The sequence below is a fragment of the Phalangium opilio genome, unplaced genomic scaffold (genome assembly GCF_054372755.1).
Source record: "Phalangium opilio isolate 3A_F unplaced genomic scaffold, DU_Popi_V2 ptg000070l_1, whole genome shotgun sequence".
NCBI lineage: Eukaryota > Metazoa > Arthropoda > Arachnida > Opiliones > Phalangiidae > Phalangium > Phalangium opilio.
The window spans coordinates 15,183,486-15,209,892 of NW_028324182.1; the positions used below are offsets into that span (position 1 = coordinate 15,183,486).

At 37.4% G+C, this 26,407-nt stretch overlaps 5 protein-coding genes across 11 annotated transcripts; 2 read left to right on the forward strand and 3 right to left on the reverse strand.

The window, feature by feature from the left end:
• Window positions 1–102: 102 nt before the first annotated feature.
• On the forward strand, window positions 103–1,558 carry RpS2 (ribosomal protein S2). 2 transcript variants are annotated; one of them, XM_089843531.1, is made up of 4 exons: window positions 103–253; window positions 540–766; window positions 834–1,275; window positions 1,338–1,558. In XM_089843531.1, exons 2-4 carry the CDS (start codon window positions 542–544, stop codon window positions 1,505–1,507), a joined length of 837 nt encoding a protein of 278 aa, XP_089699657.1. In that variant the 5' UTR covers window positions 103–253; window positions 540–541; the 3' UTR covers window positions 1,508–1,558. The 2 variants fall into 2 exon arrangements, with proteins under 2 accessions (XP_089699657.1, XP_089699658.1); XM_089843532.1 differs by having other exon boundaries at window positions 239–257.
• Window positions 1,559–1,562: 4 nt separating this feature from the next.
• frtz (WD repeat-containing and planar cell polarity effector protein fritz) lies at window positions 1,563–4,284 on the reverse strand. Its single transcript, XM_089843511.1, has one exon. The coding sequence runs from the start codon at window positions 4,060–4,062 to the stop codon at window positions 1,660–1,662; it is 2,403 nt and encodes an 800-aa protein (XP_089699637.1). The 5' UTR covers window positions 4,063–4,284; the 3' UTR covers window positions 1,563–1,659.
• A 2,580-nt stretch (window positions 4,285–6,864) lies between these two features.
• LOC149661955 (histone deacetylase 8-like) lies at window positions 6,865–8,978 on the forward strand. Its single transcript, XM_089843523.1, has 7 exons — window positions 6,865–7,026; window positions 7,107–7,302; window positions 7,377–7,518; window positions 7,643–7,755; window positions 7,812–7,998; window positions 8,306–8,478; window positions 8,549–8,978. Exons 1-7 carry the CDS (start codon window positions 6,946–6,948, stop codon window positions 8,776–8,778), a joined length of 1,122 nt encoding a protein of 373 aa, XP_089699649.1. The 5' UTR covers window positions 6,865–6,945; the 3' UTR covers window positions 8,779–8,978.
• Window positions 8,979–9,439: 461 nt separating this feature from the next.
• Window positions 9,440–12,430, reverse strand: akirin. The gene is made up of 5 exons (XM_089843534.1): window positions 12,099–12,430; window positions 11,827–12,034; window positions 11,440–11,721; window positions 10,922–10,993; window positions 9,440–10,833 (listed from the first exon to the last, which is right to left on the reverse strand). Exons 2-5 carry the CDS (start codon window positions 12,002–12,004, stop codon window positions 10,823–10,825), a joined length of 543 nt encoding a protein of 180 aa, XP_089699660.1. The 5' UTR covers window positions 12,005–12,034; window positions 12,099–12,430; the 3' UTR covers window positions 9,440–10,822.
• An 849-nt stretch (window positions 12,431–13,279) lies between these two features.
• On the reverse strand, window positions 13,280–26,323 carry LOC149661957 (protein no-on-transient A-like). Of its 6 annotated transcripts, none has more exons than XR_016369023.1 (11): window positions 25,696–26,294; window positions 25,321–25,622; window positions 24,959–25,254; window positions 23,974–24,028; window positions 23,773–23,902; window positions 21,584–21,709; window positions 14,557–14,598; window positions 14,268–14,340; window positions 14,031–14,078; window positions 13,782–13,831; window positions 13,280–13,590 (listed from the first exon to the last, which is right to left on the reverse strand). XR_016369023.1 is itself a non-coding variant. In XM_089843516.1 (8 exons), the coding sequence occupies exons 2-8, from the start codon at window positions 26,086–26,088 to the stop codon at window positions 18,190–18,192; spliced, it is 1,521 nt and encodes a 506-aa protein (XP_089699642.1). In that variant the 5' UTR covers window positions 26,089–26,090; window positions 26,167–26,323; the 3' UTR covers window positions 17,838–18,189. The 6 variants fall into 6 exon arrangements, 4 of the variants coding, with proteins under 4 accessions (XP_089699642.1, XP_089699643.1, XP_089699644.1 ...); XR_016369021.1 differs by having other exon boundaries at window positions 23,752–23,902; window positions 25,696–26,290; XM_089843516.1 differs by lacking the exons at window positions 13,280–13,590; window positions 13,782–13,831; window positions 14,031–14,078; window positions 14,268–14,340; window positions 14,557–14,598 and adding an exon at window positions 17,838–18,387 and having other exon boundaries at window positions 23,752–23,902; window positions 25,696–26,090; window positions 26,167–26,323.
• Between the last annotated feature and the right edge of the window lie 84 nt (window positions 26,324–26,407).

The window sequence follows — 26,407 nt, forward strand, 5'->3', positions numbered from 1 at the left end:
CTAAGGGGGTCACTGGACATTTTGACCAATAAAATTTTCCCAAGTTTTGATACCTTGACTATGAAGATCCGACACTATTTTCGCACACTCCAGTGGACAATGTCCTATAAATTTCCCAGTCAAACAGGGGGTCACTGGACACATGTCCTATAAGAAATTTTTCTTATTTCCGGCCCTGCTAGCAGAAGGGGATTGCTGACGTCACACAATCTTCATAGTAAAAATTTTCATTTCAGTATCTATAACCACGAAAGTAAGTAAGGCGAATTTCCTTCCCGTCTCATCAATTAGCATCAAGCTTATTTTTAATATATTAGCGTTAAATTTTGGCTATATTTAATCTTTATTATACGTTTTAATTGACAACTTTAATATTTCGCGGGATAAGTTGTTAAAATTAATGTAAACGAGGTTCAAATCTTAGTTTGTGCTAAGCCTTGTCCCATGTGGAACTGATTTTGATTTAATTGGGGCTTAAAGGCGAAGAGGAATGTTTTATGAATATAGTAAGTAATTTAATTAATTTAATTTATTATTAGATATGGCGGACGCTGCTCCAGCCGGTGGTCGAGGTGGATTTCGCGGAGGTTTTGGTGCCGGAGGACGAGGTCGTGGTCGGGGCCGCGGTAGAGGAAGGGGCCGTGGACGTGGTCGTGGAAAGGAAGGTGAGAAGGAATGGGTTCCGGTTACCAAATTGGGTCGTCTCGTAAAAGATGGCAAAATCAAGAACCTGCACGATATCTATCTCTTTTCATTACCCATCAAAGTAAGTGGTGTTTTTTTACCCTTTCTAAACTTGAACTGCGGTAACAAAGGTGATCTAATGCACTTAGGAATATGAGATCATTGACTTCTTTCTGAGCTCTACATTGAAAGACGAAGTATTGAAAATCATGCCAGTTCAGAAACAAACTCGAGCTGGTCAACGTACTCGTTTTAAGGCCTTTGTTGCCATTGGGGATTACAATGGCCATGTTGGTTTAGGAGTAAAATGCTCGAAAGAAGTAGCAACGGCTATCAGAGGGGCCATTATTTTGGCCAAACTCTCAGTCATTCCAGTTCGAAGAGGTTACTGGGGTAACAAGATCGGTAAACCCCATACTGTCCCTTGTAAAGTGACTGGTAAATGCGGTAGTGTTTTAGTACGTCTCATTCCTGCTCCGAGAGGAACTGGAATTGTTTCCGCTCCAGTCCCCAAGAAATTATTGCACATGGCTGGTATCGAAGATTGTTATACCTCTGCTAGAGGTTCAACCGCCACATTGGGAAATTTTGGTAATTTCTTTTTTATCAACGAGAGTTTACATTTTTTAATTTAATCCTCATTTTAATTACAGCTAAGGCAACGTATCTGGCCATTCAAAAAACCTTCAGTTACTTGACACCAGATTTCTGGCCAGAAAGAACTTTGAGTAAAACTCCCTACCAGGAATTTACTGATCATTTGAAAATTAACCATCAAAGAGTTGGCGCTACCGCAGCTCGTGATGAACAACCAGCCTATTAAAAACTTCATGTATTATCTTTACTTGAAATAAAAGGCAACATGGCTTAAAAATATGTCGTTATTTGAAAGTTAAAACCTTTATTGATTTAGTATTAAAAATAGGCGTAATTCCTTGTTAATAACATCATTAAAAATTAGTAAAATGTTTTAAGTTAAAACCAAATTTCATCTTCATCCTCAATTGCTTTAGCTAATACTTCCGGAGTTAATACTTTGGCGCCACCGATAGGTTTAATACAGGCAATTCCTATGGTTGGCTTTGACTGTTCGTTTTCATTTGTTATTGAAAACTTTTGATAATTTCCCAAATTTGAGTATATGGGAGTAGTGGGAGCCGAGATGACTCTTCTGGGAGGTAAACTAGGGGCTACTATGTTCATCTGGCTAAGACGCGGAACCAAAGGAGGTGGAGGCACTGTCGGGGGAGGTAACGTTAGTTCCGAACTATTGTTTATAGATGATTCTTGGGTGTATGGTGGTTGAGAAGGCCAAGGGTGTAATTGGAAGCTTTTGGGTTGGTACAAAGGTACTTTTGGGAAAGTTGACAGTGGCATATTGTTTTGTCGCTCATTTGGTTCAACTGGCAATGAAGGCACTTTGGGTCTAACTGAAACATCACCGTTGATTGTTAATGAATTTAACGCGGGTGAAATTGGAGAATCCAACAAAAGGTCTTCGGGTTTGTAAGTAGACATCCCCTGTTCCGCGAGATCTTCCTCCGAAAGTTCAGAGTAATCATCCTCTGTCGTTTCACTTTCGCAACTGGTTGATGGACTCATAACGTTGTGATTGTCCATTTCATTGGCTTTGGATAAAGCTACATCGGCCAGAGTTTTCTCGCCTTTAATCGTGGCGATATTGTGTAGATCCATAAATAAATCTTTGCATCCAAGATCAATAGCTAAGAGGAAAGCCTTTTCAAATCGTTCGTGTCGAAGCAAACTGTGGAAAAATCTTCTAGCCAAACAACCAACTTTGTCTCTATAATCTTGAATAACTGATTCGGGTAATGGATGACTCGTGTCGTAAAAGGAACCTAAAGTGGCCTCTAGTTGAGCTTCGCGATCGTGGTTCAATGGTTTCTTCATCAGGAAGTTGAAAATGTTGTTCAACATCCTGAAACTCTTTTCCGGATAAATACTCCAGTGATTGTTGTGCAAAATTGAAATGGCTTCGTCGACAGAGTTGGTTTTAAGGTGTTGGGCCACAAGTTCTAATGGTGTTAATGATCCATTGGAAAAGAGCCCGAAAGTGAAGGACAGGGTAGCGATAGGACCATTCTCAAAGACAATGGCTAGAGTATTAGATCTTGGATCGTTTCTTTCACTGCCTTCCCAAATTAGCCTTAAAAGTGACGGTTGAGTTTGAAAATAAGAAGACAATTCCAGTTTCTTGGAGGGTTGAAAGTCTTCCGCCATTAACTGCATCTTGACGCAGGAGAGACCCATATCGTAGCACTGTAGATGCCCTTTTTCACTGGCTACCACAACTACAGCACCACCAGGATGCCAAGCTACTTCAATGGGTGTAAACAAGCAGCTTGTCAACCTTGTGCCGTGTCTAATAGCGTCGTACAAAACAATTGACATGTCGCTACAAGCAAGAAGCAATCTTTCCTCATTGGGTGACCACTGGGAGCAGACAACGCTAGCTTGTAAAGGAATTGTAGTCAATGAGGTGCGCGTAAATCTCCCTCTGGAAACTTGATAGAAGCAAATATTAACGCTGATCGTCTCTGATTTAGTCACGTGTTCTTCTACGGTCAAAATTTGACTAGGGTACAGTTGGCTAAACATGGCCGACACGAGTTCGCCTTCACTTTTGGAGAAACTTATTAGTTCCAAAGAAGAATCTCCCAAAGCATACACGACTAGATTAGCCCTCTCTTTGTCGGAGGAAACAGGCATCCAAGGCCAAATTTCACCATTCCTAGCTGACCACCATATAAGGGCCCAATCTTTTGTGGAATTTATGGACACGCGCCTGTCCAACCGACGCCCCACAGGACCAATAAGATCAACGTTGAGTATTTTGGGTTCTAGATGAGACAATTTGTCAGTTTTCTTTCCTTTATTGTATTTGCTTAGGAATATGTAAGTCATTTTAGGTTCTCCATACACCACAATAATGAATTGAGCTTCCCTAACAACATCCGTAATATGTTCGGAAGCCAGTTTCCCGACTAAATGTTTGTCGAATGTAATTTTGGCAATATTATAATGATCATCAACGTATTTACATTGGATATTTATTAAGAGATTGCTTTTTAAGAATAAGCTTATGCCAGAAGGTAGCCACTGAATGGCAGCAAAGTTATCACTGTTTAATAAATCTTCCAATTCTTTCAAAGAATCCCTTAATTTCTCGGGTCTTTTATTTTTAAGTGTCCAATCTTGACCTCGGGATTTCACAAAGACCTCTTTGCTTTCCGAGTAAGCCCGTTCACCCCCAATGTTTTCATTTTTATCGTGGAGTTGATAAGCACCAATATCATCATCCTTTATATATATTGTATCTTTTAACGTCCAGAAATCTAATCTGCATAAAAAAGCCATTGATTATATTTATTTTAATTGGTTAATATAGTCCAGTTTCAAACAACGTAAGAGCTGACGTTGCTGAATTCCCTGTTTTTCTAAGTCTTTAAAAGGACTCAAGATTTTTACTATTACTACCACGAAGCGCGGTCACCGGGGGGGGGGGGGGGCATGCTGGACCAGGTTTTTTTCCACTTGGCCACGGATTCACGGAAGCGAGAGCGAGTGGGTAAGGTTTCAAATAATGACTAATAGATGGCGCGAAGTATCAGAACGTAATGCGGCTACTAAGAAAAACGCCCGGCGTTTGTGTGGGGAAGGGAGAATAACGCACACACGGAATAACGTATAATCGGAATAACGCATAAAAACCGGAATAAGGCATAATGGGAATAAGGCATAAACGGAATAGCGCATAAACGGATTAACGCATAAACGGAATAACGTATAACCGGATTAACGCATAACCGGAATAACGTATAACAGGATTAACGCATAAACGGAATAACGCATAGGCGGAACAACGTATAACCGGATTAACGCATAACCGGAATAACGTATAACCGGATTAACGCATAAACGGATTAACGCATAACCGGAATAGCGCATAACCAGATTTACGCACAAACGGAATAGCGCATAAACGGAATAGCGCATAAACGGATTAACGCATAAACGGAATAACGCATAAACGGAATAACGCATAAAAGGAATAGCGCATAAACGGAATAACGTATAACCGGATTAACGCATAAACGGAAAAACACATAAACTGAATAACGTATAACCGGATTAACGTATAACCGGAATAACGTATAACCGGATTAACGCATAAACGGAATAACGCATAAACGGAATAACGTATAACCGAATTAACGCATAACCGGAATAACGTATAACCGGATTAACGCCCAACCGGAATAACGTATAACAGGATTAAAGCATACACGGAATAAAGCATAGCCGGAATAACGTATAGCCGGAATAACGTATAACCGGATTAACGCATAACCGGAATAACGTATAACCGGATTAACGCCCAACCGGAATGACGTATAACAGGATTAAAGCATACACGGAATGGCGCATAAACATTTAGGGACGGTCCCCTATCATGGCTTTAGGAAGGTTCTGTTCGGATCTCGCCTTTTCCAAAACATTACTGTTATTTTATGTTATGTTATGTTAGGTTAGGTTAGGTTAGGTTAGGTTTGGTTTGGTTAAGTTAGGTTAATAACATTTTATTAATCATTTAACAATGTTACGCCTTTTCCAAAATATTGATGTTTAGCTTCATTGTCTTCTCAAATAATATGCCTTTTCCAAAACGTTACTGTTATGTTATGTAAGGTTAGGTTTGGTTTGGTAAGGAGGACGTCTCTTCCTCTTAGGAGCGGTTATACACTTCAAGTAAGTGTATCCCTTATGGAATGAAAAAATAAATAAATAAAACCATCAAATTCTACTCTATTTGAGTCTTTTTGGGTATGCAATATTGGGTTAATTGGAATAGGAGAACTGGGAATTGGGTTGATTGAGGCTTGGGTAAATGCGAATTGGGTGTTTTAAATTGGGTGAATTGGGGGTTAACCCCTTTAACAGCCGCAACCGCCCTGGGCATCAAAATCCCTGGCTACGCCTCTGTAAATATCATCAAAAGTATATAGATATAAAAACAATTGTACACTTCGTTGAAACAAGCCGTGGATTGGCTCATAAAGTAGCTTTAGTTCCAAAAATAACGTTTGGATCGCCAGCGATCTCGTACTACTTTCTATAAGTCTATGACGTCAAGAAACTCTTCCTTTTCTGCTAGAAGCGTTGAAAGCATAGCTCAGGCGAGATCCGAACAGAACCTTCCTAAAGCCATGATAGGGGACCGTCTCTAAATGTTTATGCGCCATTCCGTGTATGCTTTAATCCTGTTATACGTTATTCCGGTTGGGCGTTAATCCGGTTATACGTTATTCCGGTTATGCGTTAATCCGGTTATACGTTATTCCGTTTATGCGTTAATCCGGTTATACGTTATTCCGGTTGTACGTTAATCCGGTTATACGTTATTCCGTTTATGCGTTATTCCGTTTATGCGTTAATCCGGTTATACGTTATTCCGTTTATGCGCTATTCCGTTTATGCGTTATTCCGTTTATGCGTTAATCCGTTTATGCGCTATTCCGTTTATGCGTTATTCCGTTTATGCGTTATTCCGTTTGTGCGTAATTCTGGTTATGCGCTATTCCGGTTATGCGTTATTCCGGTTAGGCGTTAATCCGGTTATACGTTATTCCGGCTATGCGTTATTCCATTTGTGAGTTAATCCGTTTATGCGCTATTCCGTTTATGCGTTATTCCGTTTGTGCGTAATTCTGGTTATGCGCTATTCCGGTTATGCGTTATTCCGGTTAGGCGTTAATCCGGTTATACGTTATTCCGGCTATGCGTTATTCCATTTGTGAGTTAATCCGTTTATGCGCTATTCCGTTTATGCGTTATTCCGTTTGTGCGTAATTCTGGTTATGCGCTATTCCGGTTATGCGTTATTCCGGTTAGGCGTTAATCCGGTTATACGTTATTCCGGCTATGCGTTAATCCGGTTATACGTTATTCCGCCTATGCGTTATTCCGTTTATGCGTTAATCCGGTTATACGTTATTCCGGTTATGCCTTAATCCGGTTATACGTTATTCCGGTTATGCGTTAATCCGTTTATGCGCTATTCCGTTTATGCCTTATTCCCATTATGCCTTATTCCGGTTTGTATGCGTTATTCCGATTATACGTTATTCCGTGTGTGCGTTATTCCCTCGGTCCTTTGTGTGTAGGCATAGCCCAAGGTCTATAGAGTTGCCGCTTCGCTAATATGGCACGGTCGTACCTTTCACTGATCGGACAGGTCATATGATGAATTCAAATATTATATATTTGACTAGTAAAAATCTAAACATAGCCTTAAGGCAAATATCGAAATACAGTGAAAGGGTAATGAATTGCTAACATTTGTATCAAACGCGTACCCTACCTTCAAGCATTTTATGGCACCCGGTTTTTAAATTTTTCAGACATTGCTGGTTGATGAGTTAATAAAAGCCTACGGATTGTTTTCGAAATTAAATATCGTTGAATCGTATCCAGCCACGGAAAAAGAGATAGAATCTTTTCATTCCTCGCCTTACTTAGAATTCCTAAAGAAAACCGAAAATGAAACGTCCGAAGGCTGCGATGACTTAATGGAAGATGGAGAAGAGTTTGGGCTTGGTTAATATCAAATGACGTTTTTCTTTGGTTCAAGCTAAAAATTTGTAAACATTGCTGCCATTTATTTTTAATAGGTTATGACTGTCCTATATTTCCAAATATGTTTAGTATAATCAGTGAATTAGCCGGCGCTTCTTTACTCGCTGCTAAAAAACTAGGGGAAGGAATATGTAAAATCGCTATTAACTGGGCTGGAGGCTGGCACCATGCTAAAAAGTATAAAATTAGGGAATGTGTTTCGTAGATCAGCTTTGTTTTTCATAATTTCTTGAAAAACTATGCCTTTCAAAGATGGTTCTACTATAAAATTCTACGCTAAGACAATACACTTTAATATTAGGGATGAAGCGGCTGGATTTTGTTACGTTAACGATATCGTTTTGTCTATTTTGGAATTGCGGAGGAGTTTTGATAAAGTTCTATACTTGGATTTTGATTTGCATCATGGCGATGGTAATATTTCTTATCATGGTTAATAAAAATCTTAAAATGAAGCTTTGACGTTTCAGGAGTAGAGGAGGCGTTCGCTCACACTGCCAAAGTTTTTTGTTTTTCAATTCACAAATTTTCAGTTGGATTTTATCCGGGAACTGGGGATTTAGAATCTGTCGGGTTTGGAAAAGGGAAATACCACACGATTAATGTTCCTTTAAAGGATGGTATACAAGATGAACAGTATTGCCACATTGCTTGCGAGTATAATATTAACATTGTCTTAATTAGCCTTATTCCTGATCAGCGCCATCTACCCATAGCGGTGACTTTGAGAACTACTGTAAGCGGCAAGCCAATCAGATGTCGCTAAAATCTGGTGACGTCATTTTTGGTAAGACCCGAGAGTGCCAGTCAGTGACGTCACCACATTTTAGCGACATCTGATTGGCTTGCCGCTTACAGTAGTTCTCAAAGTCGCCGCTATGGGTAGGTGGCGCTGATCAGGAATAAGGCTAATTATGAAATAATAGCTAAACTAAACCATATTTTTTATTTTATACATAATCAGTTTGATGGAATCAATTTACGCTACTTTTAAACCCAATTGCGTAGTTTGTCAATTTGGGGCTGATGGTTTACACGGAGATCCTTTCAAATCGTTTAATTTAACTCAAAACAGTTACGCCTCGTGTTTAAAAACTATTCTGGGATGGGAAAAACCAACGTTAATATTAGGCGGTGGTAATTATATAAGTTCCACCTTCACTATACTTAGAAAGTTACACGTTGGATAATTTCTCGTTTACTTTAGGGGGATATAATCCCGCAAACGTTGCCAGATGTTGGACATATTTAACATCCATTATTTGCGGTGTTGAATTGAGTAACGAGATACCGGATCACCAATTTTGGTTGGCGTATGGACCTGATTACGAACTTCGACTGACAACCAGTCGAAGGATTAATTTAAACACAGACGCCGAACTTGATAAAATTTCGACAGTTGTTAAAGGTTATCTGGAAGAAATAGATGTGCCTTAGATACATACGCCTTGAAACATTCGTCAATTGCTTGCCTTAATAAAAATATAAATCACACCAGCTGGCTACGTGCAGAATGCAGATACAATCCAACATTAATTTTGCATAGTTATTTTACTTATGTTTTATATTAAAACATTATTTGTAATATTTTGTACACGCATTAAACAGAAATTGCAAAATAAAAAAAATTAATATTATATTGTAGACCGCCTGCAATTTTTCCGAGTATACACCGTTTGACGAGTCTAAGAGGGAAAGGCGCGGGGGGGTAAAACTCTGCCTTCCATCTCGCTTTTAAGCGCCTGCGCTGTAGGCGTTTTGATCTGAGAGTGCGCAAACACGGCACTGGAGCCCATCGAAAGGGTATATTCCTCCCCATTTCTAGCGGTCCGCCGGAACTGAACTATTCGCATCCTCCCCCCCCTCCCATCATGCTTAAAAAAAAAATAGGCCTGCGCTTCTTAAGCGAGAGATAGTTGCCATTGCCATGCGCGATACCTATTACATCCCACAGTCCCGGATTGCGTTGTCGGTACAGCCTCTCCTACAAAACCCTATAGCAAAGGCTTATATATCAGTACTCAAACCTCTATTAAACTTAATGACTTACTCGATTACCAGCTTCAATCACGATTAATTAACAACGATTAAACGATAATTAATAATTCACAATCAAACTTTTATATCAAATAAGCAAACCTTCCATTACAGTACCAAAAACACTTAAATTTTGTCATTTATTTATTTTTTTTAATATCCAGTCCACACTACCCGAAATACTTCATTTAATTCTTTATCTTTACTCGTTTAATATTAATTTCTCATTCGTAATTTTAATTAATTAATTAATTAATTAATTAATTTATAATACACGTGGTCACTCAGCTCTTTTAGCAATTTTTAAATGTTTTTTCTTTTACTTTTAAAAGAAAATAGGCTGTTATTTGAGATTTGGTTCAGCTTCAAATAAAACTACCATTTTTTTTCTCCTCGAGCACTTCTTCTCTAAGGCGTAAAAACAATTACATTTTTTTTGCACATTTACGTGACGTCACGTGTGATAAAATGTGTATTTTAAACTCCTGTTTTCCGTTTTCCGTCGTCGCGTTCAATTCAATTCAAGGAGTTTTAAACCTGAGCACCTCAAGAGTTGGACCACTTATAACCAGCCTTTTTTTTTTTTTTTTCCTTTTCATTACTTTCAAAAGCAAATAAAAAGGTAAAAAAAAAAAAACAAAAATTAATCTAACATAGTTCAATTCAATTCATCTCAAAATTAGGCTTATTCCTGATCAGCGCCACCTACCCATAGCGGCGACTTTGAGAACTACTGTAAGCGGCAAGCCAATCAGATGTCGCTAAAATCTGTTGACGTCACTGACTAACACTCTCCGGTCTTACCAAAAATGACGTCACCAGATTTTAGCGACATCTGATTGGCTTGCCGCTTACAGTAGTTCTCAAAGTCACCGCTATGGGTAGATGGCGCTGATCAGGAATAAGGCTAATTAAACAAAAATGTTTGAAACTCTGCCGAATTAAGTTTTAATTAGTGGAAAATAATGTTGAAAATACAAGTAATCTTAACTTGTTTTTTGAAAAATTGAAAAAAAAAAAAAAACTTCCAAAAACATTAAAAAAAAAAAAAATAATTTTAAATAGTTTTTTTTTTTTTTTTTTTTTTTGGAAATACGTTTAGGTTTTTATTTGGTGTTTGTTTTTTTATTTAATTTTAATTTTCACATCAAATACGATGAAAGAAAACTTAAAATTGCTGGCTGCATTTATTTCTTTATTTTTATTTTTTTTTTTGCCTAAAATGTTTTTATGTTCATTGTCTTTCTTTTATTTTTATTTGTAGATAGAGAGAAGAAAATATTAATTAATTAATTAATGGATGGGGGACTAAAAAAATCATTTGTTTTCTTTCACGGATGGTTTTGTATTTTACCATTTATGTTGTTGTTTTTTTTTATTATTGTGGCACATTATATAGTTTTAATGCACGATGACTTTTTCTTTTTGGAAAAATTAGGAAGGTTTAGGACAAATCTAAAAAGAATTAAATTTTTTAAGAAGAGAAATTAAGTTAAAGGACGGGGAATTTTAACAAAAGAAAGAGAAGGGAATTTTAACTCACAGCTTGGTGTTCCAATTTCAAAACGTTTCTGAATTTGGTCATATGTAAATTTGACAAAGGTATCGTATTGTTCTTAATTTTCAAAATACAAAATTAAGATTAAGAGGTTGTTAGTAACGTAAACCATGAGGGAATAGACCTATTCAGGGTTCATACAACTTTTGGAAAACAAATTTCCCTGAGTTTTCCAGGTTTTTTCCCGTATATGGAGTATCCTATGGAGCAAAGGTTAACGAAGGAGGGGGGGGGGGCAAATAGAACTACTGCATAATCAAACGACATCCCCGTATCTCTAAAATAACCAGAGGTATGAGCCTCCAGTGTAGTGTAATGTTAATTGTATGGAGGGAATGTTCACGAACATTTTGCTTAATTACTCGGCCCCTGTTTGACGCAAATTTCCCTGATTTCCCTGACTTTTCCTGAGGTTTTTGTCAACTATTTATTTCCCTGATTTTTCCAGGTTTTCCAGGTTTGTATGAACCCTGCCTATCATGAAAGGTTTTTGAAAGACTTACCCGCCAATTTAGAAGTTAAGACTTGGTCATACTCTTCTCGAATTTGATGTTCTCTTTCTTTCATCATTCTGTCACAAATCAGGCCAACTTGACGAAAAGTAAATAGAGGCTGATCGCGACGAGAAGGAGATTGATTTCCAGCACCACCACCATTTAAACACCCGGAAGAGGGTGAAGGAGGAGAGCTAGAATCAGTGCTAGGGCTATCAGAGTTGGTATATTGAAGTTGGCGTCTGCGTTGTAAACGTTTCATTTCTTCTCTAATGTTTTCAGCAATTTGCTCTATAATAGGGATTAGGGCGAGTGTAAATTCTCATTTAGAAATCTCCAGCCTTTAACTAATTAATAAAACTCCCCTAGGCCTATAACAAAAATGGGGATGCCAACCTGAGTTTAATTTTGGATTAACCTCTCCAAATGGAGATGGTTCTTGATTTTTAGATGGGCTATTGGCGGTACTAGGAGTCATAGATACTGGAACGCATCTTCGCCTTTTAGTAGGACGCCCGCTCGGGCTATGTAATGGGTCAAATTCGTAACTACGCTTGAGTGTGGCGCAAGCCATAATTTAGATGCGAATGTAGTTGGTAGAAGACTAAATTAAAAAGGATTTTAACTTATAAAACGTGTTAAGCGAGCAATAATTGGAATGAATTTACCTTAAAATGTTGAAAGGCGTTTATGGTGAATTTCACAAATGACTTAAAAAACGGCAAGCTAAGTAACTTAAGTTACTAACAACACTAAGCCTTGGTTAATGAGGATCGTTATAATAAGCGTCACTCACTTATACAGTCTCTTTCCGGCAGGATTAAATCGTACTCGGCATCTAATTAACTAGTCGCGCTAAATTTAATTTAAAAATGAGAATAATTACAATTAAAACGTGTTTTCCGATCAGAAAATCGGAAATAATAATAATCGACAGAAACGCAGCCCTCAGGCTCAAGGAGCGGAGGTACGGTTCTCCACAAACCAAAGAGAAAGAGTTTTATCCACCGAGACTTCACTCTCTTTAGTCTTTTTTCCTTTGACCATAGCCCACTCGATCACGCGCAAGCTATTCCTGCTCGAGTGCTATTTGCAAGAAGCAAAGGCTTATGGGCATTTATTGCTAGATTAGCGCGCGTGATCGAATAGGCTTTGGCTAAATCTAGCAATAACCAGGCTAGGAAATAAGACAGGTTTACAGGTCAAAAACCAGTTTATTAATAGTTTGGACCACTTTTTTTATTCAAAACGCGAGGGTCACTGGTCCCAATGACTAGTTTATTAATTCCTACTTTTATTAAAAATTGATATGGGGACCTCTTTAATTATTTTCATTTTAACATAAATTTCGACTCCAGGAGTCCAGTTGTGTATACAACCCTAAGCCGAGAGAGATTTTTTTAGAAGAGAAAACGACCACAAGTCCTGGGACCAGTAGAAAAATAAATTGGGGAAGGGTCACTGGTCCCGGGACCAGTTTCATATTTAAGACATCGGGGGTCGCTGGTCCGGAGGACTAGTTCAGAAATAAACCTTATTTCCAAGCCTGGCAATAACATGATAATGCTAGTGCGCGTGCACTCACCCATTTCAAATTTGAATTGAAAATTGACTTATAGCGTTTCCCTTTGGGTCCTCACGGAGCGCTCCCAAGGAGCAATAAAAATGGTAGTAGTAGTTTCCAGCTTCGTTAAAGACTGTTTTTCAAGGATAGGATCTCCTAGTTTTATTCCTCCATGGGAGCGCTAAAGCTAATAGCGTGGGAATTTTATTTTCAACTTTCTCCTAAGCCTTTTTTTAAATAAAACAAATAAAAAAATGTATTCAAACCTTTGAAAATATGAAACAATTTGATATTTTAAACAACTTTATTAAAAATTCAATTTATTAATACAGAAAAATCGTAAAAACCTCCTGAAAACAAAGAAAAAAAAAAATAGTTTAAGTATCTAGGCCTACTTCATCATAAGCAAAGGCCCGAATTAATTAATATTAATCAGATATTTAATACAGCCAATAAAGTTATTTTCATTGGTATCAAACGGTAATTCCTTAGTCTCATCATTTTAACTTCTTAAGTAATTTAAAAATAGTCTTAACTTACTTAGATATCACATGATATTGTGTTCCTTCTTCATAGACCATTTAATTATGACTCATCTGCGGGAAAATTAAGTTACTTAAATGAATTATTGATGTATATAAAAATTTGTACAAAAATTTAATAGGCCTATATAGTCAGAATAAAAAGCAGCCAAAATATTCTTTTCATTAAAATCAAACGGTAATTCCTAGTTTTCATCATTAAATCTCAAGATTAAAATTAATGCCAATAATAAAAGTAAAATTACCTAGTCCGAGTTTCTTGAAGTAATTTGTTACTGAAACTCCGAGTCCTCACCTATAATTAATTTAAAATCAAAATTAAGTACCTTCACAGTAACTTTCACAATTAACTTTTAAAGTTAATCATAATAATTCAGAAAAATAAATACAGCCAAAGAGTTAGTTTCACTAATAAATCAAACGGTAATTCCTAAGTTTCATCACTAAGAATGTTGTAATTCCATTTCCAATATCTTAACAAAAGTTGGACTTACTTGTGCTACATTCGTTTCATTCAACGTGAATTAGACAATTTTTGGCACCTATAAATAATTTAAAATCAAACCTTAATTACCTTCAAAGTATCGCCCGTAATTAGTCTAGTAGTTAATTAAAATAATTCAGAAAAATAAATACAGCCAAAGAGTTAGTTTCACTAATAAATCAAACGGTAATTCCTAAGTTTCATCACTAAGAATGTTAAAAATAAAATTAAATGGCTTTTAACTTACTAATGGTAATTGCAGTCAACATAAATTACACCCATTTTTTTGGTTGAAACTATTCAGCATTGTAATTGCACACCTATAATTAAATAATAAAAAAACAACCCGCCTAAAATTAGTTTGAAAGTATCGCCTATAATTAACTATAAAAGATAATTAGAATAATTCAGATAATTAAGTACAGCCAAAGAGTTAGTTTCACAAATTAATCAAACGGTAATTCCTAAGTTTCATCATATAAACCCATTCCAACTTTAAAGTCCGCGAATCACGTGATAACAAAAATTCAACTTACATGGTAATTAGTATCCTTCACATTACGACATTATCCACCAGGCTAAAAAATATAACCTAGATTAATTTTAAAATTAAAACACAAGCGTAAATTGTGTATGACTACATTCTTATTCCATTATTATTAATTAATATTCGTTAAAGCTGATTAACTAATATTAATTTCAATTGCAATCAAGAACCTATATGAAGGGTTACCACAAAATTATTTTTCATTACTAAACACAGTGGCAAATCTGTACGGGTTCTTGGTGCAACATACATAATATCCTATAATATATTCCGAAATTATGTTTCCCATACCTTAATTTCTGAAATGCAGGTACCTATTACTCTCAATGTTAATCGCTTTTAATTAGAACAGTACTTTTAGAACATTTCAGAAGTTACGGTCTATAGTATGGCGTTGTCATTTGAATGTCTATGAATTGGATAGATTTGAAGCATCGCGAATCTTTTACGTAAAAATATCCCACTTTCCCTCAGTAATAAGACAAAAGCGACGAAGCTTCGTGAAAGTTTAACAAATATCATTGAACTGGTGAAATAACTTTATCCAAGTTGATTTAAATAGTATTTAGCGTGATCTAAAGTCGGTAGTTGGATCACAAGTCCCGAAAAAACGATGTTCACAGTATAATATCGTTACGCGCTTCATAATACGAACAATTTCTCGCGCGCAACCTTTTACAAAAATGAAAAAGTCCAAAGTCTCAGGACACACGAAAACCAGCCGGCCAGCCAGCCAGCCAGCCAAGGGTCAGACGAATACTTTTGTAGCTCTAACGAGCGCGAAAGTAAAAATTCCCAAACTTCCAAGTCGTATGGTATAAGTTTATAACGTATTTACCCCCAAACGTTTTTCATATTAAGTCTCGCGATTTCATAGTATTCGTTGCTACTTTTACATTGAAATTACTAATAACACAATAATTTTTTTCTGTTTGGGATTTAAAAACAGGCATTAAGAGTAAATCGGTACAAAGTACCAAAAACTTACCTCCTGAAAACGGAGTACAATTTTCTTCTACGAGAATTCTATAGTTATAGTCTTTTCATCGGCTCTCTTTTCCTCGCAACGTGTTCTAACTTTGTCAAATTAAAAGTTAATTCTTTCCCTCAATTTCTAACTACTCTAATTTTAAAAAACAACGACGAAACTAATCTTCCTATATTAAGAATTAATAGCTTAACTTTTAATTAAACTAACCTAATCTCATTTGAAAACAATCCCTAGGATAATCTCGATTTAAAAGATATCTAAAGCGCGTATGGAAGCAATGATCTCCTTGCAAAACGCAATTGAATCTCCGTAATTTGGTGGCAATTAACAGCGAGATCCGACCACCCATCTCAATTATACGAATTTTAAGGTTTACTTTGTTGATTCATCTACTCTAACCACTGTTCTAACCTAACTTAACTAATATTTATTCCTTTCGTTGATTAAGCATATATTTTGTCACTGAAACGTTAAAAACGATGCCATACTCGGCATCGGTCGAAGAACAATAACTTTATAAAAAGCGAGTTCTTCAACTGAGACCGAGTACGGATTAGTTGATATCCATATAGTGACCGGGTGGTCCAAAAAAACCTACGGACAGATTAGTTAATAAGGGTTGCGTATTAGATACTTGCGCTCCAGGACTTATCAATCAACTGTTACAATTCTTTTGATGGTTTAAGTACAGGAACAGCGCTGACTTTATAATCTCTCGTCAGAGACGACGTGTAAAAGTTCTTTTCCTTTAAAATTTCTACCTTCTTGGAAAATTCGAGGGTAAAGATACCGGGTCGGGATTGCGAAGCGCGGAGGGTTTTCTTCAACAGCGTCGCTTTTTGCCAAAAGCGCAAATCAGCGGCAAATACGCGATACTTTTATCTTCATTCCGATAAAAACGAACCCGCACAGTTATTACGACATCATTGGGAACGCAAAGTTTAACGTATTGTAACAAATACAGTCTTGAAACAAACTGGACCCACCAAATTATAATATTTCTTCATTATACTTGGGCACCAAATTATCGGTGCACTTTGAGTCGAAGTAAATTTAAGTTCCTATTTACATTCTTAAGAATCGTGTCACAATTTTTGGAGAAACGTCGTTTGTTATACAAATACAATATTTCAAAAACTATTTGAATAAGATAATATTCATTTGAAGATAATATTTGACGGAACCCGAGATTGTGTAGTGATAACCAAGTTCCCACAGAATAAATATTAATATACGTTGTTTTTTTTTGTGTGTGCTGAAAGTCAATTTCAAAGTTCAAAGTTCAAATAAAATAAAATAGGGTTGCCAACGATTTCATTTCAAAAATCCCTAACTTGTCCATATTTAATTATAATTTCCGTGGCTTAAAATTCCCTAGTAGTACCATGATATATATTAGCTCAGGCGCTAGTGCAACGAATCAGGGTTCGTACGAAATTTTTACATTGAAAATCCCCGACTTTTCCAGGTTATCCCTGACCATTTTAAGGTGTTTGCCAGAGCCCACTTCATCACTCCTGGCTCATATTTAGCATTGCATCAAGAATGGGTTAATATACCAAACAAAATCCCTGACCTTTTTAGGAAAATGTTTAAAATCCCTGACCTTTTTAGGAAAATGTTTAAAATCCCTGACCTTTTTAGGAAAATGTTTAAAATCCCCGACCTTTTTAGGAAAATGTTTAAAATCCCTGACATATCCCTGACCTTTTTAGGAAAATGTTTAAAATCCCTGACCTTTTTAGGAAAATGTTTAAAATCCCTGACATTTTTAGGAAAATGTTTAAAATCCCTGACATTTTTAGGAAAATGTTTAAAATCCCTGACATTTTTAGGAAAATGTTTAAAATCCCTGACATTTTTAGGAAAATGTTTAAAATCCCTGACCTTTTTAGGAAAATGTTTAAAATCCCTGACCTTTTTAGGAAAATGTTTAAAATCCCTGACATTTTTAGGAAAATGTTTAAAATCCCTGACATATCCCTGACCTTTTTAGGAAAACGTTTAAAATCCCTGCCTTTTTTCCCCCTATTTCCCATATCCCCGACTTATCCAGGTTCCGTACGAACCCTGAACGTACGTTGGGTAGCGAGCGGTTCACGCGTCACTTATCTCAACAATAGTTCACGCTAGTGGCAAAATTACCCACGTTGACTTTTATGATCACAACCCATTTTAAAAAATTCCCCGAACAGCGAACACAGGCAACCCTAACTTAAGTCTTCAATCCATAAAAACAAACAACCCTTTCAACTAACCATTTCAATAAATCTAAAAGATACGACATCTAAGCTGTTTGTTTATTGAATCCACAATAACTGTTTACAAAAACTAAAATCATGAAAATAATGACGCGAGGAGAGCGATAGTCCAAAGAGAGTACGCAATGCAATTAAAGTTTGTTTGGTAAAGTCAAACACTACCATACCAAAAAAAGCGAGAGATAAAGATAAATGTTCGTCGTACTAAATGTTATAGCGATGATTGACGAAAAGAGAGAGAACAAAAAAAACCAAGATGTCTAAAATCACGATACGATTATTTAACATTGAATTTCTCATTATAATGATGGAAGGATGTACGTCACTTCAAAACTGACCGATATCAAAAAAACCGGGCTAATGTTTCTTTTTAATAGCGTCGACGTTTATTCTCCATCATATAGTCGTCGTGCATATCCCGACGTCTTTCCATATCTCGATTTCCACGTGGCCCGCCGCCGCCGCCGCCACCCATGTTTCCCGAGCCACGCATTCCCATTTGCTGGTTACCCATACCGTTACCGTTCGGGCCCATATCGCCGTGGGGCGAATCAAAACGGCCCGAATGCTATAACCACCACATTTCAATAAAATACAACAGTTCAAATAGATAGATTCATCATCCCCGTTGACGAGTATATAAATTTGTCAATAATTCGTATTGTTTTTTTGGTAGAGTAAATCCATGATGGATGGATGGGACATCGCACAAGTAGAAATCAAAATGTGTCGGGAAAGAAAAAAAAATTTATATGACGTTAATTGGGGTTTCCCCCAAATATTACTTTAGTTTCTTTTAATTGCGGTAGATGAAAGTTTGCGATTTAATGAGTGGATTATTTTACGATTTTAAAGGGGGGAGGGCGTGATTTTAAAGGGGGAAGGGAACAATCATAAAGGGGGAAGGGAACAATCATAAAGGGGGAAGGGAACAATCATAAAGGGGGAAGGGAACAATCATAAAGGGGGAAGGGAACAATCATAAAGGGGGAAGGGAACAATCATAAAGGGGGAAGGGAACAATCATAAAGGGGGAAGGGAACAATCATAAAGGGGGAAGGGAACAATCATAAAGGGGGAAGGGAACAATCATAAAGGGGGAAGGGAACAATCATAAAGGGGGAAGGGAACAATCATAAAGGGGGAAGGGAACAATCATAAAGGGGGAAGGGAACAATCATAAAGGGGGAAGGGAACAATCATAAAGGGGGAAGGGAACAATCATAAAGGGGGAAGGGAACAATCATAAAGGGGGAAGGGAACAATCATAAAGGGGGAAGGGAACAATCATAAAGGGGGAAGGGAACAATCATAAAGGGGGAAGGGAACAATCATAAAGGGGGAAGGGAACAATCATAAAGGGGGAAGGGAACAATCATAAAGGGGGAAGGGAACAATCATAAAGGGGGAAGGGAACAATCATAAAGGGGGAAGGGACGATTTTAAAGGGGGAGGTTCTTTTTAAATTCAATTCTCTTTAAATTGAACTATTCAAATATCGCGGTAGGTTAGCGCATTAGTTGTTGACAGCGAGCGAGCAAGCATTCCCGAATAGCCAATGCAACGCGCGCGCTTTGTTATCAAATTTCACGATGTCCCCAAGTAGTCTTGGTTATAAAGCCAACTATTTGTACCCGCAAAATTTTATCTACCACAATTTTCGCATAATTAACAATTCTGATCAGAGGTACACAAGTTTCGCCTTTAAATTAGGCGTAAATACAACGTTACATCAATGGCAAATAGAAATAACAAAGTGATTTTGTAGCGCAAAGCTGCTGGTGAATGTAAAGCGAGAGTTAACAATAATTATAGGCTCTCGTTGCGGCCTCACTTAAAATTATTTCCATTTACCTTTGGTTATATTATATCTATCTAGTGTTGGTGACGCAGTCACAAAAGTGAACTATAATCAAGCAGTTTGTAACAAAATTACTTATGGTCAACTCTTTTCCCCACACATCACAAAAGCGGCGCTATGCATAGTTAATTCGGACTAGGAGGATTGATACCATTTACACCAGAAGGCCGGACTAGTTGGTACTGCACTTTGTCCGCCAAGTATAACCTCGCATCTTTTAGTGTAAATGGTATCAATCCTCCCAGTCTGAAAACCATGTATACAGTCTCCAGACCACTTTAAAAACGCCGACAAATTCAGCCCTCTACCCTTTACGCCAGTAATTCCGCATTAGTAGCGCGATTAATTGTTTAATTGGTACAATTTAAATCACTTATTAACAAATATCATCCATAAAAAGGGCTTGCTGCGAAACTAATAAAATTTTTACAACGCGATAATTGGTATAGTTGTAAATCAATTTAAAAATTGATGAAAGATAAAACCATAAATACTTTTATGACCCCACAGTTGACATTGGTCAGTATTATAAATGGTTGACAATACGCGGTATCACCCCCAAAACCAATTTTAATAACAGGGTTCATACAACTTTTGGAAAACCGATTTCCCTGAAATTTCCAAGGGCAAGGCCACCTAGTAACTGCGCGAGTGGTTTTTTGGAGAAATAACAGTAATTGGGTTATTTTTCGTTGGAGCAATACCTTGTAGGGCAAATTAACTCAAGCCTCACAAATTTCCCTGGATTTCATTACAAACTATGAATTACCGAGTTTCCCCTGAATTTTTAGTCAACAATTTATTTCCCTGACATAAATAGCCAGGTTCTCCCTGAATAATCCTAAATTTTTTCACATCAGGTAACCCCCCCCCCCCCCGTGTATGCGCGCACCTGCTGAAATGTCATTTTTAAAATCGCACATTCAAAAACAAATAATAGCAATCTCCAGGTGTGAACCCCTGGCCCCTTTCCACGCAATCGCTCATACACATGTGTATAAATGGAAATTATTGAGGAGAGAGCGACAAAGAGAAAATCCTTAAAGCGACTCACTCTCCCCCCCCCCCAAGACACAGGATACAAGATCCATAAACCAATAAAACATCATCCCCTAGGGTACCCATAGTAATACCCTTTTATAAAAACACCATTTTATGGTGCAAAAAGGCGACCCCCTAAAAGGTCCCATAAAATACTGCTTTGTTGAGTCTTAAAACGTGATTCGCCCATTCCCTAGAGCACAACCGCCTTTATCTATCAAGGCCTGTGCACAATACTATTTCTCGCTGTTCTTATAAATGACCTTGTCACTGTTTCCCGGTAGAGGCGCCCTCCCTTTGGGAAAGGTTTTTTTTGAGCTAGAAAAGCCTCTAATTCTCGCGAAATGACGTCACCTTAACTTCGAAAAAGCGCGAGAATTTGACTGATATGACGTCACCTTAACTTCACTTCTATATAAAGCGCGGGAAATGGTTTAGAATAAGCGCCCTCTAGGCAGAATTTACAACAATTCAATAAAAATAAAACCACGCACGGGCCATGATTTGATAAAGGAGGCAGTGCCTAGAGTTAAGGGAATACTGTGGCAGTTATTGATTGTATCACCATTACGATAATGTTTTTCTTCATTTTAGTAGCCATAAATCCCACTCCAAAAATAAAATCACATATTCATGGCAAAAGAAAAATAAGGTTTGAGCCGTTTCTCTTCCCACCAATGTATTTTAAAACTATTTAAAACCACCGCCACATCAATAAGAAAACCAACAAAATTTCCCACCAACCCTCACAATTATCACTCTGCTAAAAATAGCATCATCATTTGAGCAACTTAATTATTTCAATACCGCCAAAAAGAAAAAGAAAGAGAGAATTTGAAAGTGATTAAAAAAGGTACATCACCGGCATTCCACCACCGCCTTGCATCATGGGTCCTCCTTGTCCACCCATATTCATTCCTTGCATGTCAAATTGGTTTTGTCCCATTTGATTGTTATCATTAGCCATTCCCCTCAAGACCGCTTCTTGCTGTTAACAATAATTATCACTTGTAATTAGGAACCAAATTATAACCTTTAAGGAGTTGGTAGGAGTTTAAAAGTAGGATCTACAGTCCAGTCCCATTTATAACGAAGGAGAGATAATTTAAGGGAGCATGAAATGGCCAATGCAACTAATAAATAGATCCCCGACTTTTCAATGACGTTTTAACCCATTTTGAAAATACCCCGACCGTTTTAACCCATTTTGAAAATGCCCCGACCGTTTTAACCCATTTTGAAAACGCCCCGACCGTTTTAACCCATTTTGAAAATACCCCGACCGTTTTAACCCATTTTGAAAATACCCCGACCGTTTTAACCCATTTTGAATATACCCCGACCGTTTTAACACATTTTGAATATACCCCGACCGTTTTAACACATTTTAAATATACCCCGACCGTTTTAACACATTTTAAATATACCCCGACCGTTTTAACACATTTTAAATATACCCCGACCGTTTTAACACATTTTAAATATACCCCGACCGTTTTAACCCATTTTGAAAACGCCCCGACCGTTTTAACCCATTTTGAAAATACCCCGACCGTTTTAACCCATTTTGAAAATACCCCGACCGTTTTAACACATTTTGAATATACCCCGACCGTTTTAACACATTTTGAATATACCCCGACCGTTTTAACACATTTTAAATATACCCCGACCGTTTTAACACATTTTAAATATACCCCGACCGTTTTAACACATTTTAAATATACCCCGACCGTTTTAACACATTTTAAATATACCCCGACCGTTTTAACACATTTTAAATATACCCCGACCGTTTTAACACATTTTAAATATACCCCGACCGTTTTAACACATTTTAAATATACCCCGACCGTTTTAACACATTTTAAATATACCCCGACCGTTTTAACACATTTTAAATATACCCCGACCGTTTTAACACATTTTGAATATACCCCGACCGTTTTAACACATTTTAAATATACCCCGACCGTTTTAACACATTTTAAATATACCCCGACCGTTTTAACACATTTTAAATATACCCCGACCGTTTTAACACATTTTAAATATACCCCGACCGTTTTAACCCATTTTGAAAATACCCCGACCGTTTTAACACATTTTAAATATACCCCGACCGTTTTAACACATTTTGAATATACCCCGACCGTTTTAACACATTTTGAATATACCCCGACCGTTTTAACACATTTTAAATATACCCCGACCGTTTTAACACATTTTAAATATACCCCGACCGTTTTAACACATTTTAAATATACCCCGACCGTTTTAACACATTTTAAATATACCCCGACCGTTTTAACACATTTTAAATATACCCCGACCGTTTTAACCCATTTAAACAATACCCCGACCGTTTTAACACATTTTAAATATACCCCGACCGTTTTAACCCATTTAAACAATACCCCGACCGTTTTAACCCATTTAAACAATACCCCGACCGTTTTAACCCATTTAAACAATTCTCCGACCGTTTTAACCCATTTTAACAATTCTCCGACCGTTTTAACCCATTTTAACAATTCTCCGACCGTTTTAACCCATTTTAACAACTCTCCGACCATTTTAACCCATTTTAACAACTCTCCGACCGTTTTAACCCATTTTAACAATTCTCCGACCGTTTTAACCCATTTTAACAATTCTCCGACCGTTTTAACCCATTTTAACAATTCTCCGACCGTTTTAACCTATTTTAACAACTCTCCGACCGTTTTAACCCATTTTAACAATACCCCGACCGTTTTAACCTATTTTAACAATTCTCCGACCGTTTTAACCCACTTTAACAATTCTCCGACCGTTTTAACCTATTTTAACAATTCTCCGACCGTTTTAACCCACTTTAACAATTCCCCGACCGTTTTAACCTATTTTAACAAAAGTGCTTCTTGGGCCATTTCATTAATTTCCCTTTAAAGACTAAGGATACTTAATTGTTAAGTTTACTTAGTTAAATCGGTGGATAAAATGAGTGAGGAGATTTCGTTATAACTTAAGCTGCATTGTATTTCTTACCTGACGTAATTGGGCTTGTACCATCATGTTTTCATCCTGACGGCGACGCATTTCTTCAACATTTCTGCGACGCAGGATTTCTTCTTCTTGTTGTCTCAAAGCCAATTCTTCTTGACGACGTTGTTCTTCACGACGCCTGTCTTCCTCCCTTCTGTTCATTTAAATTATGAAATGTCAATTATATTTGCTAAACAATAACATTAACAAAATACAATAAATTACCTTAGTTCCCTTTCTCTCTGAATTAAAGTTGTTTGTTCCTCCATCGCTCTCAGTTCTAAAGCAAACAGAAAATTATTAAAAAAAAAAAAAAAAAAAAAAAACACAAACTCCTAGACTTTTTTCTTGGCCTATTTCTACATTCCTCATCCCCTTTTTGGCCTATTTCTACATTCCTCATCCCCTTTTTGGCCTATTTCTATACTCCCCAGTCCATTTTGGCCTATTTCTATACTCCCCAGTCCATTTTGGCCTATTTCTATACTCCCCAGTCCATTTTGGCCTATTTCTATACTCCCCAGTCCATTTTGGCCTATTTCTATACTCCCCAGTCCATTTTGGCCTATTTCTATACTCCCCAGTCCATTTTGGCCTATTTCTATACTCCCCAGTCCATTTTGGCCTATTTCTATACTCCCCAGTCCATTTTGGCCTATTTCTATACTCCCCAGTCCATTTTGGCCTATTTCTATACTCCCCAGTCCATTTTGGCCTATTTTTACATTCCAAGTCCATTTTGGCCTATTTTTACATTCCAAGTCCATTTTGGCCTATTTTTACATTCCAAGTCCATTTTGGCCTATTTTTACATTCCAAGTCCATTTTGGCCTATTTCTATACTCCCCAGTCCATTTTGGCCTATTTCTATACTCCCCAGTCCATTTTGGCCTATTTCTATACTCCCCAGTCCATTTTGGCCTATTTCTATATTCCCCATCCCCTTTTGGCCTACTACTATATTCCCCATCCCCTTTTGGCCTATTTTTAAATTCCCCATCCCCTTTTGGCCTATTTTTAAATTCCCCAGTCCATTTTGGCCTATTTCTATACTCCCCAGTCCATGTTGGCCTATTTCTATACTCCCCAGTCCATGTTGGCCTATTTCTATACTCCCCAGTCCATGTTGGCCTATTTCTATACTCCCCAGTCCATTTTGGCCTATTTTAAAATCCCCAGACTTCAGTTGTCAAGGTTTAAAAGTGCTCACTTTCTCTGAGAGCGTTAGTCTCATGCTCATAGATGGCAAATTCTTGTTGATCATCCAATTGTCCCCGAGCTTCTTTGATCTCTTTTTCCAAATGTTCCCTCTTTTGATTTTCAATATCATAGAGTTTTTTCCATCTCATTCCATATTCAAATTCAAAAGAACCAGGATCAGCTAAACGTGGTCCAACATTACGTTCTTTCATGTAATGAGGGTTGGATTTTTGGAAATTCTTCTCAGGCAAACCATCTTCTTCGTCTCTTTGCTCCAAAGCTTCAACCAAAACAGGTTGGAGTGATCTACACGCAAAAACACAATTATTATTATTAAGAACAAAATGCTAAACTAAAATTAATTAAACTTACGATGTAATCATGAAGCAACCCTCTTGACACTTTTTTAAAGCCATCTGGGCTGATTGTTTACGAGCAAATTCAACAATTCCTTCTTCTAGAGATCTTCCCCTATCATCAACGATAACCACCGCCCTTTCAACTTCCCCAAAAAATGAGAATGCGTATTCCAAGAGTTCATTTGAAACCCAAGGAGATAAATTTTTAACTTTAAGAGCCGCGCCGTGTGTAGCGAATCTAACTCTCAAATATTTCCCATTAACCATGGAAAAATCTAAAGCGGCCTTTGCAGCTTCAGCGTGTTGACGGGTATCCTAAAATGAAATTCTTTTCTCACACATACCCCCTTCTGAACTATTTATAAATAAAATAAGGAAGGGTATTTACCATCTTAACAAATCCAAATCCTTTCGAAGTATTGAGAAAAATCTCAGCTGTTTCTCCAAATGGTTCAAAGAGTTTTCTGAACTCGTCATCGGTAATGTTGGTACTAAGGTTACCAACAAACAGCCTGCATCTTCCAGTGAATTTCCTTGGTTCTATTTTTCCTTCGCGCGTTTGTAGATGAGTAGTATTTTGCATTCCTGATTGAATTAGCCTATCTCTAACTTGTTCGCCACGATCTCTATTTTGTTTCGGCGGCCCTCCGCTATTGCTATTGCTATTTCTATTTCCCCGATCACCGCCACCGCCGCCGCCATGGCCGCGATCCCGATCACGTTGACGGTTACCTTTGCCGCTCGGGCCTTTGGGATTCGCATCCTCATGTTTTCTATCCATTTCTGGTTTCGAAGCCATTTTAATATTACAAGAGATTAATTATTAAGCCGACTTTCAACAATTTTAAATTGACTAAACCTTTTAAGGTTAAAAATTCCACACCCAATACTCTCGGAAGAACAATGAAAAATGAAACCGGTGTGACCCTCGGAACGACGACTCACTCGAAATTCTCGAATCGAGTATTAAAATGGCGGCAAATCAGGAAAAATCGCTCCTTTGTGTAGGCACTCGCAGCGCAGCGGCTCCATCCACGGCGGCTCCTTCTTTTCTTCAGATTCCATGACGTCAATCGCTTCCAGTTCCACCAATCACGAGT

Coding starts and splice junctions, on each gene's coding strand:
- LOC149661955 (XM_089843523.1), top strand. CDS start 6,946: ATGATGAATTCAAATATTATATATTTGACTAGTAAAAATCTAAACATA. Junction 7,027..7,106: donor TATCGAAATACAGTGAAAGG/GTAATGAATTGC, acceptor TAAATTTTTCAG/ACATTGCTGGTTGATGAGTT. Junction 7,519..7,642: donor GGCTGGCACCATGCTAAAAA/GTATAAAATTAG, acceptor CTTTAATATTAG/GGATGAAGCGGCTGGATTTT.
- LOC149661957 (XM_089843515.1), bottom strand. CDS start 26,106: ATGGCTTCGAAACCAGAAATGGATAGAAAACATGAGGATGCGAATCCC. Junction 25,255..25,320: donor GGTTGCTTCATGATTACATC/GTAAGTTTAATT, acceptor TTTTGCGTGTAG/ATCACTCCAACCTGTTTTGG. Junction 21,710..23,751: donor TACAAGCCCAATTACGTCAG/GTAAGAAATACA, acceptor TATTGTTAACAG/CAAGAAGCGGTCTTGAGGGG.
- akirin (XM_089843534.1), bottom strand. CDS start 12,004: ATGGCTTGCGCCACACTCAAGCGTAGTTACGAATTTGACCCATTACAT. Junction 11,722..11,826: donor TAATCCAAAATTAAACTCAG/GTTGGCATCCCC, acceptor TCCCTATTATAG/AGCAAATTGCTGAAAACATT. Junction 10,994..11,439: donor CTTAACTTCTAAATTGGCGG/GTAAGTCTTTCA, acceptor TTGAAAATTAAG/AACAATACGATACCTTTGTC.
- RpS2 (XM_089843531.1), top strand. CDS start 542: ATGGCGGACGCTGCTCCAGCCGGTGGTCGAGGTGGATTTCGCGGAGGT. Junction 767..833: donor TCTTTTCATTACCCATCAAA/GTAAGTGGTGTT, acceptor TAATGCACTTAG/GAATATGAGATCATTGACTT. Junction 1,276..1,337: donor CGCCACATTGGGAAATTTTG/GTAATTTCTTTT, acceptor TTTTAATTACAG/CTAAGGCAACGTATCTGGCC.
- frtz (XM_089843511.1), bottom strand. CDS start 4,062: ATGGCTTTTTTATGCAGATTAGATTTCTGGACGTTAAAAGATACAATA.